At 47.8% G+C, this 16,028-nt stretch overlaps 2 protein-coding genes across 5 annotated transcripts in view; one reads left to right on the forward strand and one right to left on the reverse strand.

Moving 5' to 3' along the window:
* Positions 1-456: 456 nt before the first annotated feature.
* On the reverse strand, positions 457-14,543 carry CHD9NB (CHD9 neighbor). Of its 4 annotated transcripts, XM_061387198.1 has the most exons (3): positions 13,208-14,543; positions 12,890-13,119; positions 1,437-1,545 (listed from the first exon to the last, which is right to left on the reverse strand). In XM_061387198.1, the coding sequence occupies exons 1-3, from the start codon at positions 13,234-13,236 to the stop codon at positions 1,535-1,537; spliced, it is 270 nt and encodes an 89-aa protein (XP_061243182.1). In that variant the 5' UTR covers positions 13,237-14,543; the 3' UTR covers positions 1,437-1,534. The 4 variants fall into 4 exon arrangements, with proteins under 4 accessions (XP_061243183.1, XP_061243182.1, XP_061243181.1 ...); XM_061387199.1 differs by having other exon boundaries at positions 457-1,545; positions 12,890-13,448; XM_061387197.1 differs by having other exon boundaries at positions 12,890-14,543.
* Positions 12,767-16,028, forward strand: part of CHD9 (chromodomain helicase DNA binding protein 9) — a 226,055-nt gene continuing 222,793 nt past the window's right edge. Inside the window, exon 1 of the mRNA XM_061387182.1 lies at positions 12,767-12,853. The gene's annotated coding sequence lies outside the window, so the exon portion shown is untranslated. The remainder of the gene's footprint in view (positions 12,854-16,028) is intronic.

Raw genomic sequence — 16,028 nt, forward strand, 5'->3', positions numbered from 1 at the left:
TACTTGTGGGAAAGACCCCCCACACTTAATGCAGGACTCTGCAGGGGTGAATTCAGCTGCTGGGGGGAAGTCAAATCTGGGGCTCAAATCTGGGTTCTGCCCCATCCTGGCTGGCCATGCTCAGGCAAGTTATTTAATCTCTTACTACCTCAACCTTCTCATCTATTAAACGGGGATGGTTGTGGTGGTTACATTAAACCACTCGTGTAAATCCTCACCGTGATGCCTGAAACCAAGCAAAGGCTCATAGCCCCGTTTCTCACTCACGTTCTACTGAATTACACCCACCCTTCCCCACTGATCCTCTAATCTCAGCTCCCCAGTCCTGTCTTTCAAACGTGTTGTGTCATCATTTATTTGCAAACATGTCTGTTTGATTTCAAATTAAAATGCTTCTGAGTCGCATTAAAAACAAAACACATGCAAGGAGGGGAAAAAGAGAGGCTGACAGACATATGAGTAAACAGCGAAATATTTCCGAAGGCTGGATACAGAGAGCTCAAACGCTTGAGGGCTCAGGCTGACAGACTCTTGATGGGAAGAGACACAGGAACATCAGCAGAGGGGCATTTTTCTGGGGATTAAAACACCAGGATGGGGAAACCCTCCTCCTTCCTTCCCACCAGTACTCAGGGTTCCACTTACTGGATGATCAAGGCCTTGTTGTCTTCCATTGCCATGATCACAGTCTGATTCTGATTGTTCCCATAACTCATTAACAGTTCTCCAAGTTAAATATTGAAGTGCTCAAACAAACAGTGTGGACTGAGCCAAACCCCAAAACTTCCTGTGAGGGGCACTGGCTATTCAGCCAGCTGTTAGAAAAAGGAGAGGGAGGGATAAAACAAGACAAAACAAGAAACTGAGAGCCACACATCCCCATCAGCACTGTGGCCAGAGAGCTTTCGGAGTTCAGAAAAGTGAAGCATGTGGAAGGATGGGGGGGTCACAGGACCATCACATCTCAGCCGCAGAGATTGATCAGAGTCAGAGCAGTCAGCCAGGGGGCTCAGGGAAGAGTCCCATCATGTGAGAAGACTTCTTTCATCCTCTCTGTCTATCAGGGAGCTGGGGAAATAGGGCTACCGGGGCTGTGACCCCTCACAGCTCCAGAGCAAAGCCTGGTGAAGGTGACTTCTGAAGGCTGGATCCTGAAGGTGGGGATTTCCCTCTCCTCCTTCTCCTTGGAGCTTCTCAGGACGGGGCTCCTTTCAAGTTTCGCTGGCCAAAGGCAGTTCCAGGGATGAGGTGAGGGTCCGCGAATCCAGAGAGAAGCATCTCAGTTCTTCTGCTCCGGGGCGCCATCCTTCAAGGAGGTGTCTCTGCTGTCCCCGGCCTCTGGGCCAGCCCCCAGATTTGGCTCCTCTCCCTCGGGCTGCTCTGCGGGTTTCTGGGACTCCCCCGCCACCTCGGTGCTCTTGCTGGAGTGGCACCCCATCTCAGTCGGACACAGAGGGCGAGCGCCCTGGGAGGTCCTGCGGTGAGTAGGGTCTGTACGGCTGATCCGAGGGGGCCAGAGTTAAATAACCCTTCCTCAGAGCACAGCTGAAAGAGAACGGATTTGGTTTCCATGGTCACCGGGAGACACCAGTCCAATCTGCATAATGACAACGCCGCCCCCTAACCCCCTCCTTCCTCTGCATCTCTGGGGTGGGCTGAGCCTGGAAGGGGGCCCTTCCGGCTAAGCCAACTAGTTCTCAGAACCAAGCCCTATTCATTCCATCAGAAGAATTCCCTTTTGTTTAACCTGTAACTTCTTTACAAATTACAACCCCCCACCTAGTTACCTGTAAACACCAGGCCTCTCTTCTCATGCAAAGAAAGCCCTGTTACTAAGCAACTAGCTGTGCCCTTCCTCCTTGTCCCAGGGTCATATCAGTTCCTGGGGCTCACAGACCCCCCACTTGGAGGCCATCCCCACCCTAGAATGCCACCTCCACCCAGGGTTGAAGAAGAATGGGAAGGGAAGTCCTAAGACCGTGGATTCCAGGGGTTACCCAAACAAGTAAGTAAAGAAAAGAACTAGCATTAACGGTGCTATGTTAAATATGAAAGTTGGTAACAGTAAATCCTAAGAGTTCTCATCACACACACACACACACACAATTTTTTGTTCCTTTAATGTTGTATCTTTAAGAGAGGATGGATGTTCATTCATCTTATTGTGCTAATTATTTCATGATATAGGAAAGTCGAAACATTAGGCTGTATACCTTAATTCATACAGTGCTATCAGTCATGCTCAGTTACTCAGTTGTTGGGCTCTTTGTGATCCCGTGGACTGTAGCCCACCAGACTCCATGGTCCATGGAATTTTCCATGGCAAGAATACTGGAGTGGGTTGCCATTTCCTACTCCAGGGAATCTTCCCACCCCAGGGATCAAACCTGAGTCTCTTGCACCTCCTTCACAGCAGGCAGATTCCTTACCACTGAGCCACCAGGGAAGCCCTATGTCAATTACATCTCAATAAAACTGGAAGAAAAATAAACAAATAAATAAATAAGCAGATTAGCAGGTACCAAGTGCTACTCTGTGCCAAGCACAATTTACATTCATCATCTTGTTTTATCCTCACAACCATCCCAAGAGGTAGGTTGTGTTATTTAACTTTCATTTAACAGATGGAGACACTGAGATTCAGAAAGACTGAAAAACTTATTTAAGGTCTAACAGCCAGGAAATAGCAGGGGTGGGATTTGAATTCGGGTCCCTCAGATTCCCCTCTAATACCATTCTCATTTATTTTAAAGTCCCCATCAGACCATCTTCATGCACCATAATATGTGTAATCAGTTTGGGAGGCCTGTCATTGCTCTTTTAATCTGGACATATGAGTAAAGGTTTTCAAAGCTGTGAACGAATTTCTATATATTTTTTAAGTTTTTTTTTTTTTTTTTTTTGGTGGTGCTGGGTCTGTGTTGCTGCAAGCAGGCTTTCTCTAGTTGCATGCCTGGGTTTCTCATTGCAGTTATTGTGAAGACCAGGTTCTAGGGATTTCAGGCTTCAGTAGCTGTGGCACATGGGCTTAGTTGCTCTGAGGCATGTGGGATCTTCCCGAATCAAGGATCCAACTCACGTCCCCTGCACTGGCAGGTGGATTCTTAACCACTGAACCACCAGGGAAGCCAAACACTCTATATTTGACTTCTATTTTATTTCTGATCACCTTGCTTTTCTTTTCCTAACTCCGAAAGGAGCCCGATAATTCTGGCCCAGCTCCCAGGAAGCTGGAAAGAGGATCAGGCAGGTCTACGAAGTAGCTTTTCAGAGAAGCACAGAGTGTACTCTTTTCCAAGTATGCACGAAGCCATCGAAAGTGACTAGCTCCCATTCACTGATGGAGGGAGGGTACATGCCAGCCTCGGATATCTCACACAAGTCCCCTCGTTTACTCATCACAATCAGACAGCCCCACGTGGGAGTAGTATTAAGCCACTCTAGAGGTGAAATAATTGAGTCCAGAGTGGTTAGGTCAATGGCCTGAGGTCAACTCTGTGTCTGGCAGTCAGTTCAGGATGCTGCCTGCAAGCTCTGGAATCTTCCCAGTCCTTGTCCCCCCGCCCCCCCACCCGCCGCCCTGCCCCCACTGCCTTAGGTTCATGCCATTTATCTTCCAGGATTTAGGCATTCAGTGATCCACAAGAATGTGGTAAGCCTTCCCTATAAATCACCTGCCTTTGAATGAGCTTCTTGCCAACCAGGCTGGCAGAATGACAATTAGGAAGACATTTAATGTTGTCAATTCACCTCTCCCATATAAACCCCAAAGTACAGTCTGGAGGTGTCAGGGTGGGAGAAGGAGGTTGCATTTGCCTTCAGATTAATTAGAGGCCCTAATTAAGGCAAATGCTCATTCGATACTGAGATGCTAAGCCAATGATTCTCTCGTGAAACCTCCAGATTAATCATGCTTATACCAACTCAGCACAAAAGACAGGCAGCAGGAGCAGCGAGGAGACAGGTAAAACCCTCAGGTTGGGCTTGGCTTAGTTTAGAGGTGTGGCTGGTGAGAACAGATGAGGGCCCTTTTCAGAGTGAATCTGGTGAGAAGCTTTGCCTTGCCCGTGACGCCCACACCCAGGACAGGTTACACAATCGTGGGGCCCACGTGAAATTAAAATGTGGGCCCTTGTTCAAAAATTACTAAGAATTTCAAGACGGTGACAGTAGAACTTTAAATAAAGCATAAAGGCCCATGAAGCCAGACTTGCCCACACCTAACCTCTTCCCTAATTTTTTCAGAAATGGATTCACCTCTGATGAAGACTGTAATTGGCCAGATCACTAGCTGGCTCTGCCTAGGGGACATTGCCCTAGGAACAGAATGAGGCCAGTGAAAAGACAAGGAAAGAGAAATGGGGTATGGACCACCCAATAATGGATAGGACTTCAGTAGGATAATTTCAATACATTTTCAGCTTTAAAATGCCTTCTTAACTTTTACTACCTATACAACATAGCATGCAGAAGATATCAACATACAGAACAAATAGGGAGACTCCCCTTGTGGTCCAGTGGTTGAGAGTCCACCTTACTGTGCCAGGGACCCAGGTTCGATCCCTGGTCGGGGAACTGGGATCCCGTGTGCCTTGGAGCAGCTAGGCCTGTGTGTTGCAACTACTGAACCCAAGCGTCATGATGAAGAATCCCATGTTACAGTGAAGATACACGTGCCACAAGTAAGACCTGATGCAGCCAAAAAAAAATAATTAATAAATATTAAAAAAAAAAAAAAAAGAACAGATAGGGACTTGCTGGTGGTCAAGCAAGTGGTTAAGACTCCCTGCTCCTAATGCAAGTTTCCCAGTTCAATCCAGGGTTGGCAAACTAAACTAAATCCCTGGTTAAAAAAACTACAAATAAAAACTACTGATATCACATGTTGGCAAAGCTTCAGAGCAACCAGAACTCTCATGTGTTCCTGGTGGGAATGCAAAATGGTAACATCACTGTGGAAAACAGTCCGGCAGCTTCTCATACGGTTAAACATACACTTACCATAGACCATTTACCCATATCAGTCTGCTCAGGCGGCCATAAAAAAATGCCACCAAATTGGTAACCTAAACAATAGACATTTTCTCCCAGTTCTGTAGGCTAAGACATCCATAAGCAAGGTGTGGGCAAGTTTCGTTTCTGGAGGGATATTTTTTTCCTGGTTTGTAGACAGCCACCTTCCTGATATATGTTTACATGGCCTTTCCCCTGCGCTCACAAAGATAGAGAACTCTGCAGGCCCTTTCTCTTATAAGGACACTAATTCAATGGGATTAGGACCCCATCAAACCTAATGACCTCGGTGCATGCTCACAAGCTCAGTCGTATCTGACTCTTTGTGACGCTATGGACTGCAGCTCACCAGGCTCCTCTCTCCATGGGATTTCCCAGGCAAGAATACTGGAGTGGGTTGCCATTTCCCTCTCCAGAAGATCTTCCCAGCCCCGGATCGAACCCACATCTCCTGCATCTCCTGCACTGCAGGCAAATTCTTTCCCACTAAGCCACCAAGGAAGCCCTAAAGGCCCAATCTCCAAATGCAGTCACATTGGGGATTAAATTCAACATATGAATTTGAGGAGGGACACATTCAATCCATAACAGTGTCTAAGGGAAATGAAAACCTATCAGTTCAGTTCAGTCACTCAGTTGTGTCCGACTCTTTGTGACCCCATGAACTGCATCACACCAGGCTTTCCTGTCCCTCACCAACTCCCAGAGTTTGCTCAAACTCATGTCCATTGAGTTGGTGAGGACATCCAACCATCCCACCCTCTGTTGTCCCCTTCTCCTCCCACCTTCAATCTTTCCCAGCATCAGGGTCTTTTCCATTGAGTTGGTTCTTCGCATCAGGTGGCTGAAGTATTGGAGCTTCAGCTTCAGCATCAGTCCTTCCAATGAATATTCAGGGTTGATTTCCTTTAGGATTGACTGGTTGGATTCCTTGCTGTCCAAGGGACTCTCAAGAGTCTTCTCCAACACCACAGTTCAAAAGCATCAATTCTTTGGCACTCAGTTTTCTTTATGGTCCAACTCTCGTATCCATATATGACTACTGGAAAAACCATAGCTTTGATTATTCAGACCTTTGTTGGCAAAGTAATGTCTCTGCTTTTTAATATGCTGTCTAGGTTGGTCATAGCTTTTCTTCTAAAGAACAAGTGTCTTTTAATTTCATGGTTGCAGTCACCATCTGCAGTGATTTTAGAACCCCCCAAAATAAAGTCTGTCACTGTTTCCATTGTTTCCCCATCTATTTGCTATGAAGTGATGGGACCAGATGCCATGATCTTTGTTTTCTGAATGCTGAGTTTTAAGCCAGCTTTTTCACTCTCTTTCACTTTCACCAAGAGGCTCTTTAGTTCCTCTTTGCTTTCTGCCATAAGGGTGGTGTCATTTGCATATCTGAGGTTATTGATATTTCTCCTGGCAATCTTGATTCCAGCTTGGGCTCATCCAGTCCAGCATTTTCCATGATGTACTCCACATATAAGTTAAATAAGCAGGGTGACAATATACGGCCTTGACGTACTCCTTTCCCAATTTGGAACAACAGTCCGTTGTTCCATGTCTGGTTCTAACTATTGCTTCTTGACTGCATACAGATTTCTCAGGAGGCAAGTAAGGTGGTCTGGTATTCCCATCTCTTGAAGAATTTTCCACACTTTGTTGTGATCCACACAGTCAAAGGCTTTGGCATAGTTAATAATGTAGGTGTAGATGCTTTTCTGGAACTCTCTTGCTCTTTCTATGACCCAACAGATGTTGGCAATTGATCTTTGGTTCCCCTGCCTTTTTGAAATCCAGAAAACCTGTGCTCACATGAAAACCTGTACATGAACATTTAGAGCAGCTCTATTAATAATCAATAATTAGAAACAATCCTGGAGAAGGCAATGGCACCCCACTCCAGTACTCTTGCCTGAAAAATCCCATGGACGGAGGAGCCTGGTGGGTTGCGGTCCATGGGGTCGCAAGAGTCGGACACAACTGAGCGACTTCACTTTCACTTTTCACTTTCATGCATTGGAGAAGGAAATGGCAACCCACTCCAGTGTTCTTGCCTGGAGAATCCCAGGGACGGGGAGCCTGGTGGGCTGCTGTCCATGGGGTGCACAGAGTCAGACACAACTGAAGTGACTTAGCAGCAGAAACAATCCAAATGTGAATGGATAAAGAGTGGTACGACAGATAAACCTTCATACAACAGATTATTACTCAGCAATAAAAAGGGAAACTTGCAGTTACATGTAACAGAGTTGATGAATTTCAAAGATATTCATAAGTCAAAGAAGCCAGTCTCAAAGGATTATCTACTGCTTGATTTCACTCACATGACATTCTCAGAAAGACAAAAATATAAGGATAGAGAGAACTTCCCTGGCGATCCAGCAGTTAAGACTCTGTGCTTCCACAGCAAGGGGGTACGGATTCAATCTCTGGTCAGGGAACTAAGATCCCACATGCCAATCAGGCAAAAAACTATATATATATATATATACATACACACACACACACACACACACACATATATATGTGTGTACAAGGATATATAGGGCTTCCCAGATAGCATTAGTGGTAAAGAACCTACCTACCAATGCAAGAAACATAAGAGATGTGGGTTCCCTCCCTGGGTCGGGAAGATCCCTTGGAAGAGGGCACGGCAACCCAGCCCAGTATTCTTGCTTGGAAAATCCCCATGTACAGAGGAGCCTGGCGGGCTACACTCCATACGGTCACACAGAGTAGAACACGACTGAAGTGACTTAGCACGCACCATATATAAAGATGGAGAACAGATCAGCGGTGTCACTACAAAGTTATAGCTTGACAGAGTTTTTTTTGGTTTTCTGTGTCCTGTTTGTGGTGCTAGTTACACAAATCTATACACATGCTCAAATCATAGAACTGTACACCAAAATGTTTTTAAAATCAAATTTGCTGTATATTAATTTAACAAAAAAAAAATGTTAAGAGCATCCAAACAAGCAAACAAAAATAAATAAAAACTGTTTTGCCAGGAGCCTAGGGGCTTATTTGCCATCTGGTCCTAGTACTCCAGATCATTTAAAATCCTTTCTCTCCTGCTTTTCATTTGAACAAACAAACAAACACACCTGCCCCTAATTTACCTTGACAGCTGTTTGTTGAGCCACATGGTACAAGGTTCCATTTGGGGTGCCATGTGCTTTCCAGAACCATAGTGAATTTCCATTAAGGAGGCCTGGATGTGCAGGCAGAGGGGGTTCTATGAAGGTAACTTGAAAGCTCTGGCTATAGGCAGGGGCGTGGCCAGCCCAAGCACCCTGCAGGAAGGAAGCTGGGCCATAAGCATCCCAACCTCACTGTCCTCTCTCCCTCTAGTCCCTCCCAGGTCTCCTGTCGGCCAAACCCAACTTGAAGTCAGTGGACACAGAAGCCTTTGGCTCTTGCTCGTTTAGGTCAGTCCCCCAGGATGCAGAGCAGGGTAGAAAAGGAGAGCGGATGTGGAGAGTAAAGAAATCATTTAGCACAATCCACGTGGATCATGTTCTCAAGGGCACAGAATCTGCAGGGGGAGGCAACATCTCTGCAGGGAATTAAACTGTGAGGCAGAATGCAGTGCTGTAATACAGGGAAAAGGGCACGTTGGAAAAGAGGGAAAGGGAGCGGTTTCCCAGAGATGGACCCAGAAGGATGAACAGAAAACTAGCTGGTAGAGGAGGAACTGATATCCTGGCCCAAACCAAGAAGGCAAATCTGTCCTGAGGAGTTCAGTTCATTTCATCATTCGTTTGTGGAAAGACAGCTAATAACTCATGTGGCTCAGTGGTGAAGAACTGCCTACCAATGCAAGAGGTGCAAGAGATGTGAGTTCGATCCCTGGGTCAAGAAGATCCCCTAGAGGAAGAAATGGCAACCCACTCCAGTATTCTTGCCTGGGCAATCCCAAGGACAAAGCAGCCTGGCACGCTACAATCCATGGGGTTGCAAAGAGTTGGACATGACTGAGCGACTAATAGGGTTAGAAGCATCAGATTCAGGAGCTTCCCTTGTGGTCCAGTGGCCGAGGCTCCTCAGCCGCCCCAGGTTCATTCCTGGCCAAAGAACTAGATCTCACATGTCGAAACTAAGAGTTCACATGTCACAGCTAAAGATCCTCAGGCCGCTACGAAGACTGATCTTTCATGCCACAACTCTGATTTGACGCGGCCAAATAAACAAATAAAAAGAAGCATCCCTATTCAGCATGAGAGGGACTGGAGACTGAAAACCAACTCTATAGTGCACATGCTGTACATGTACAGCACGTTGTTTAACCTCTCTGACTCTCAGTTTCCTGGGCTTTTGGAAAGAATCAGTGACACAGCATATATGTCATCCTGCTAATACATCTCATATCTGGCAGGGTTTGCATGTGCAGTTCGTGACCAAAAAGTGACCGACCTTACTTCTGCCATGAACATACTAGGGCCCCCAAAATCAAGTTGCCATTCAGTGCAAGGGTCAGCCTCACAAGATCAAGTGCCCTTCCTAGGATGGGTACCAGCCCCTTTCTTGTTGGTCTCTGGCATCCTCGCCTCCTTCCTTCTCTACCCCTCCTTCTGCCAGGGTCCTGACTTCCTGCCCATGCCCCCAGTGCCCCCATTTCTAGCTCCACCCACCTTGAAGGGTAGAGGATTCTCACCCTCTTTTGGGGGGTGGGGCTCTCCACCCAGCTTGAGGGATCTTAATTCCCTGCCCAAGGATTGAACCCTCAGTGAAAGCCCTGAATTTGAACCACTAGACTGCCAGGGGCTTCCCCTCACCTTCTATAATGGAGCATCATTCTGGAAGACAAATAAGCTCTTACCTACTAAAAAAATAGGTTACATCTCACAGCATGAATTTATTAAAAAACAAAATGCAGCAAAAAGAATTCTCCCTTTGAAGGAAAGAATGGACAGAACAGGAGCACAGAGGGATGCAGATGAGATGCCCTTGTCCTCCTGCCCCATGTCTAAGACACGGTGTCCATCGAGGCTGTCCAGGTGCTCAGTCAACAGTAGTGAAGTGCTCAAAGGCAAAGGCTGTGCAGGCGGGCAATCCAAATTCAGGTCTTGGCCACACGGCTTGCTAACTCTCCTACCCAACAGCAATTACTTAAGAGTTACAGGCCTCAGTTTCTTCCTCAATAAAATGGGTGAAATGATTGCTTCATAGGATTATTATTATTATTAAACCAGTTGATCTAAAATTCTGAGTGCCAGGACTTTCCTGGAGGTCCAGTGGTTAAGAATCTGCCTTGCAGTGCAGGGGACACAGGTTCGCTCCCTGGTCGGGGAACTAAGATCCCACATGCCATGGAGCAACTAAGCCTGTGTGCTGCAACCACTGAGCAACTAAGCCCAAACACCACAACTGGAGCCCAATCACCACAGCCAGAGGGAAAAGATCCTGCATGATGTGACAAAGGTCCCGTGTGCTGCAACTAGACCAATGCAGCCAAAATAAATGTTTAAAAATAATTTTAAAAAAATTCTTAGTGCTGGGAATTCCTTGGTGGCCCACTGGTTAGGACTCCATGCTTTCACCACGAAGGGCCTGGGTTCAATCCCTGATTGGGGAACTAAGATCCCCCAAGCTGCACAGCCAAATAAAATTCTTAGTGCCTAATATGTTACAAGACTTCCCAGGTAGCTCAGACAGTAAAGCGTCTGCCTACAGTGCAGGAGACCCGGCTTCTATCCCTGGGTCAGGAAGATCCCCTGAAGAAGGAAATGGCAACCCACTCCAGTACTCTTACCTGGAAAACCCCATGGACGGAGGAGACTGGGAACCAACAGTCCATGGGGTCGGAAAGAGTCGGACATGACTGACTTCACTTTAATATGTTACAAATTATTTTTTTTATTATTGACACTACTTCTACCTATCAAACATGGCTCAGGCCCTCAAGGAGATCATTTATGGAGAAGCTGTGGATAAAAACAGACCTGTTGACAACCACAGTCCCCCAAACTCTGTAATTAGTGGAATGAACAGAATACTAGAAGAACTCAGAGGAGAAATTCTTTAGGAAACCTTTAACCTCATCAGGCGATGCCTGGCATCAGAATCGCAGAGGTTATGCTCTAAAGCTAGGTCCTTGCCTGGGCAAGCGTTGGGGCACAGGAGGGTGGTGTGTAAGGCGGAGAAGGGAGCTCCTGCAAGGCATGAAAGTGACTCAGAGACACTTTAAAGTGGCAGAATGGGAAGTGTACCTGTCAGCACTTCTCTGATAGATTCACCTTGACCAGGGCACGAACGGGCCCTGGGTAGGCTGGGGGTGGCTCCTACGACACACACACACACACACCCTCGTCACTCCAGGTACTGCCCATAGATAATCCTCCCTCCCCCTCCTTCTGTCCTCGATGGTCACTTTGACCAGATGACACCAGTACAGAGAGACCAAAGTTTAAATAGGCACAGGCAGGTGGGGGTGGGGGTGGGAGAATGAACCCAGGTCTCACTGTCACTAATTGTCTCTAATATTTCCACTTGGGTCAACTTCTCCCCAACTACCACCCCAGAGATAAACTGCCTTAAAAGAAGACTTGCCAAACTTGCCTCCATCACCAGGGCACTCTCCACTTTTGGTGCCCTATCGATTGCTACATTAAAAAAAAAAAACAAAAACCCTGTACTTATCCTGCCAAGAGCTCAATTACATTGCATTGCATCTGTGTGTGTGCTAAAAGTTAATGTGTTACATAAAGGTGAATTCAACAAGGGCAGAGACTTCAAGGTGTTTTGTCCTTTCTAGTATCTTCTATTCATAGGAAAGTATCTGGTGCATAGTAAGTGCTCAGTTAACATGGGTTGGAGGAATAAAAATAAATGAAATGTACACACTTTCAATAATTCACCATTTTCCTGACCTTAATAAGCAGCTAACGGGTTCTCAGCCTAGGGCGGTGCTCCCCCAACCCAGGAGACAATTGGAAATATGAAGGGGTGGTTTTGGTTGTCACAATGACTTCAGGGTGGCTACTGGCATTTAGCGCCAAGGAATCAGAGATGTAAATGTCCAGCAGTGCCAGGACGGCTCCAACCAAAGAAATGTCAATGTCAAAGGCGCCCGGGTCAGAAATATAACCTGCATTGCCAACTCCTTAGGAGCCTGTGTCTCTGGGCTCTACACACAGGGTGTGATACAGACTGGATGTTTAATAACAGGGAAAGAAAGGTAACTGCTAGGGGGTGGGAGGATAGGAAATGGAGGGTGGCATGGGGTGGGGGTGGGGTGGGGTGGGGGCGGCGTGGGGTGGGGGTGGGGGTGGGGTGGGGGTGGGGTGGGGGCGGGGCTAAAAGAAAGAATCGCTAGTAGGGCAAAGGCCTCCCTGGGTTTGAGAGAGGCCCAGTCCCTTGCATCTTCTGATGCTCGCAATATATTTAAAAGATTCGGCTCTGCCAAATCGGGGTGTACTGAAAGCTTCTGGATGAAAGGCAAGATCCTTGAGTCCGGCCAGGAAAATCCCAGAATGGATCTCAGGCCAGCAGCCAAGGCCTGGCTGCCTCTCCGTGCCCCCAAGAGAAAGTTCAGCAAGTTCAGGTTCCAGTGCCCTCTAGGGAGTGAAGGTGATCCCACCCAGCCGGGATTTGCGCCCAGGGTGCGCAGCGTGCTGGAAAACCGCCCACGTGGGCAGCCGGGGCAGCATTTCCGCCCGGGACCTACCGCTCTCCCACCTCCCCGCCCGGTCCCCGCGCCTCCGCCCCGCGCCCACTAGGTGGCGCCTGCGCTCTAGTGGGCGCCTCTCGGGCGCAGACGAAAGCGACAGCGGAGCCCCGGCGACAGATCGAACCGGAGTCGCAGGATTCCGGGGACCGGAGGGCAGCGCTGGCAGCCAAGGTAGGAATTCCCGAGCCCCGGGCGTTTCCTGCGAACCTCTGTGGTCGGGGTGGGCCCCGCGGCGGCCGCCGAGGTCGGCTGGCGGTCTCGGTAGATAACCAGACAGGTCGGAGCGGCTGCACGTGTCGTTGCCTGCGGGGACCCGGAGACCCGCCGTCTGCAAGCTGGGCCTCGGGGCACAGCTGGACGCCAGAACGCTCGCACGCAAACATCCTCCGCTGGCTGGTTCCTCTGGAGAGCCTGCCCGAATCCCCCAGCAGCCAGTCCTAGGCGGAGAAAAGAGTTACTGCTCCCCAAATCGACTTCAGCGTTGGAGACAAGGGCTGATCCAAAAGCACCATTTCTCCAACTTGCCTGCACGCTGGAATCGCTTGGGGGAGCATGAAAAAAACGCCGATGCCCCGTAGCCCTCCACCCCACCCCGCTCCGAGGCTCAGATGGAAGTGGTCTGGGTTGGGGCCTTGGACCTCTGAATATTGCAGAGCTTCCCAGGCGATTCCAACTAGCAGCTAAGGGTGAGGACCCTTGACCCAAAGGGTTGGAGGAAAAGGAAGACGGTTGTTACAGCCCACAATGCTGATTCTCCTCCTCCTCCTTCTTCTTCAGGGAGTCTTTTAAGCAGGAAATATCTCCGCCTTTGAGCTGTCAAAGCCAAGATAACAAACCAACATCCTCCCTCCCAACAGGGCTGGTACTGAAAGGGTTGAACTCGAAAGTGGACAGGGAACAGAAAGACACAGATGTAGAATATGAGAGAAGACTCTTGGGGAAAAGGGGGCTTGTCCTTACCCTGATCCCACAGAAGTTCAGGGGGCCACCTGGAGCAGCCCTCATCATTTTAGTAAATGCTATGTTTACAGTGAGCCTAGACTTAGAGTTCCCAGAGCCAGCCCTCCCTGGGCTGTGTGGCCCTCAAAAACTCATAGAATCACTCTTAGCCTCAGTTTCTTCATCTGCAAAATGGGTATGATCGTATAAAACTCTTAGATTTGCCATGGAAATTATTGACCACAAGAGGTAATGTTTCCCAAGTGCTCACCTGTGCCTGGCACGATGCTAAATGCTTCCTGTGTGTGGGCACATCTACTCCTCACCCTGACCCACAAGGCATTAACTATACTAACTACCCCGTTTGATGGCCGAGGAAGCTGGGGCTCAGAGAGGCCAAGGAACGTGCTCAGAGTTAAATAATTAATTAGAAGCAGATCCTGTGTTTGAACCCAGGCAGTTTGATTCTAGAGCCCGTGGCAAAAGTACAATGAGTTGCTGTTTCCCTTTTTGATGGAGGAAACATAGAAAAAGCACATTACACAGGGCAGCTCATGGTGCCTCCTCTGCAAACACTAGCTGGCATTGCTTCCAGTGGAGCACTTTCACAGAACTGACTCATGGGCTCATTTAAATTGGATGTCTTGTGGAAAGCCTACTGTGTACCAGGTTGTAATCCAGATGCTACAGATCCAACAGTGGGTAAGAGGCAAACGAGCCCTCAGTGAACTCACACTCTAGTGAATGAGAGAAATGAGAAGGAAGTACAGTGGATCCTCCTTGTTTGCAGACTCTGTATTTGCGAATTCTCCCACTCGCTAAAATTGATTTGTAACCCCCAAATCGGTATCTTCAGCACTTCTCATGGTCATTCATGGACGTGAACAGGATGGCAGAAAATTCGAGTCACTCAACACACTTGTTCCCACCCGAGGTCGAAACGAGATGACCCTGCCTTCTTGTTCCAACTCTCAGAACTGAGCAAGCATCCCTTTTATGGTCTGTTTAGTGCCTTGGCTTGTTTTTTGTTGTTTTCGCATTTTTTGTGTGTTTTGTTGGTGATTTTGCTGTTTAAAAATCACCCCCAAGACCAATTTGCCGCATGACTCAGGGAACTCAACCCGGGGCTCTCTAACAACCTAGAGGGATAGGATGGGGTGGGAGGTGGGAAGGAGGTCAAAGAGGGAGGGGACACATGAATACCTCTGGCCGACTCATGTTGATGTAAGGCAGAGGCCGAGGAAATGGCAATGCACTCCAGTCCTCTTGCTGGAGAATTCCACGGACAGAGGAGCCTGGCAGGCCACAGTGCATAGGGTTGCAAAGAGTTGGACACAAATGAGTGACTTAACTTTCTTTCTAACACAATATTGTGAAGCAATTTTCCTTCAATTAAAAATAAGTTTGGGGAAAAAAATCAGCCCCCAAACATACTGCTGAAGTGCTGCTATCTAGCGTTCCCAAGCCCAGGAAGGCTGTGTTGTGCCTTATGGGGAAAATGTATATTTGATAAGCTTTGTTCAGGCCTGAGTTGTAGTGGTACTGGCCGTGAGTTCAATGTCAGTGAATCAACAATATATATTAAATAAGGGGTAATGAAACAGAAACACACATAAAACAAGGTTAGGTATTGATCTGTTGAGGAAAATGTGACCAGAGGCTTGCAGAAACCTACCCTTAGGTTGTTCCCTTTAGGAGCAGTGGTTCAGTATTTGCTAATTTCATGTTCATGGCAGCTTCAGAGAACATAACCACTGTGAATAATGAGAATTGACTCTAATTAGAAATTACTGCACATGCAGTGAGAGAATCCAGCACAAAGATGGAGAGGCATACAGAAGGGACCTGCCTTGGATTGAGGGTTAAAAAGGCTGAGAAGCAGCCAGACAGAGGGTGGGATGGGGAAAACATGTTCCAGGGAGGAAAAACAGCATATGCAAAGGCCAACAGGTAGCAAAGTCAAGGAGCTCAAGAAAAGCCAGTGTGCAGGGTGTGTGGAGGAAGCAGAAGTCTAATACCGTAGTAATATGCTGGAGAAGGAGTCTGGGGCCAGGTGGCAGTGTTTCGTGGGCAGCTCTCCTTGCGTCCAGTTAGCACAGAAATCCTGGCAGGCGAGGCAGGATAGTTTTTACCTTTGACAGGTGATGAAATTGATGCCCTGGACAACTATATGCCTTGCTCAAGGTTATACCACTGGTAAGCGGTAAAACCCACCTCCCCAACCTGATCTGGATCTAATGTTGAACAGACGTTTGAGTGTTGGTCTGAGATCTCAGGACATGATCTTGGTCCAGGGATTTGGTTTGGTTTGGGGAGAAATCAGTTACTGAATGAAGCCATCCAGAGCGGATGAAACCACCTGGAACAGCAGAGTGTGGGAGAAGACAAGATCTCATGTCCTTTTAAA

The sequence above is a fragment of the Bos javanicus genome, chromosome 18, assembly GCF_032452875.1.
Source record: "Bos javanicus breed banteng chromosome 18, ARS-OSU_banteng_1.0, whole genome shotgun sequence".
Lineage (NCBI taxonomy): Eukaryota > Metazoa > Chordata > Mammalia > Artiodactyla > Bovidae > Bos > Bos javanicus.

Bases quoted from the DNA above. Each gene is read 5' to 3' on its own strand.
- CHD9NB (XM_061387196.1), bottom strand. From the start codon at position 13,236: ATGCTCCCCCAAGCGATTCCAGCGTGCAG. The intron at 13,120-13,207 runs GCAAGTTGGAGA...TTCTCCGCCTAG, and splicing joins CAAGCGATTCCAGCGTGCAG to GACTGGCTGCTGGGGGATTC.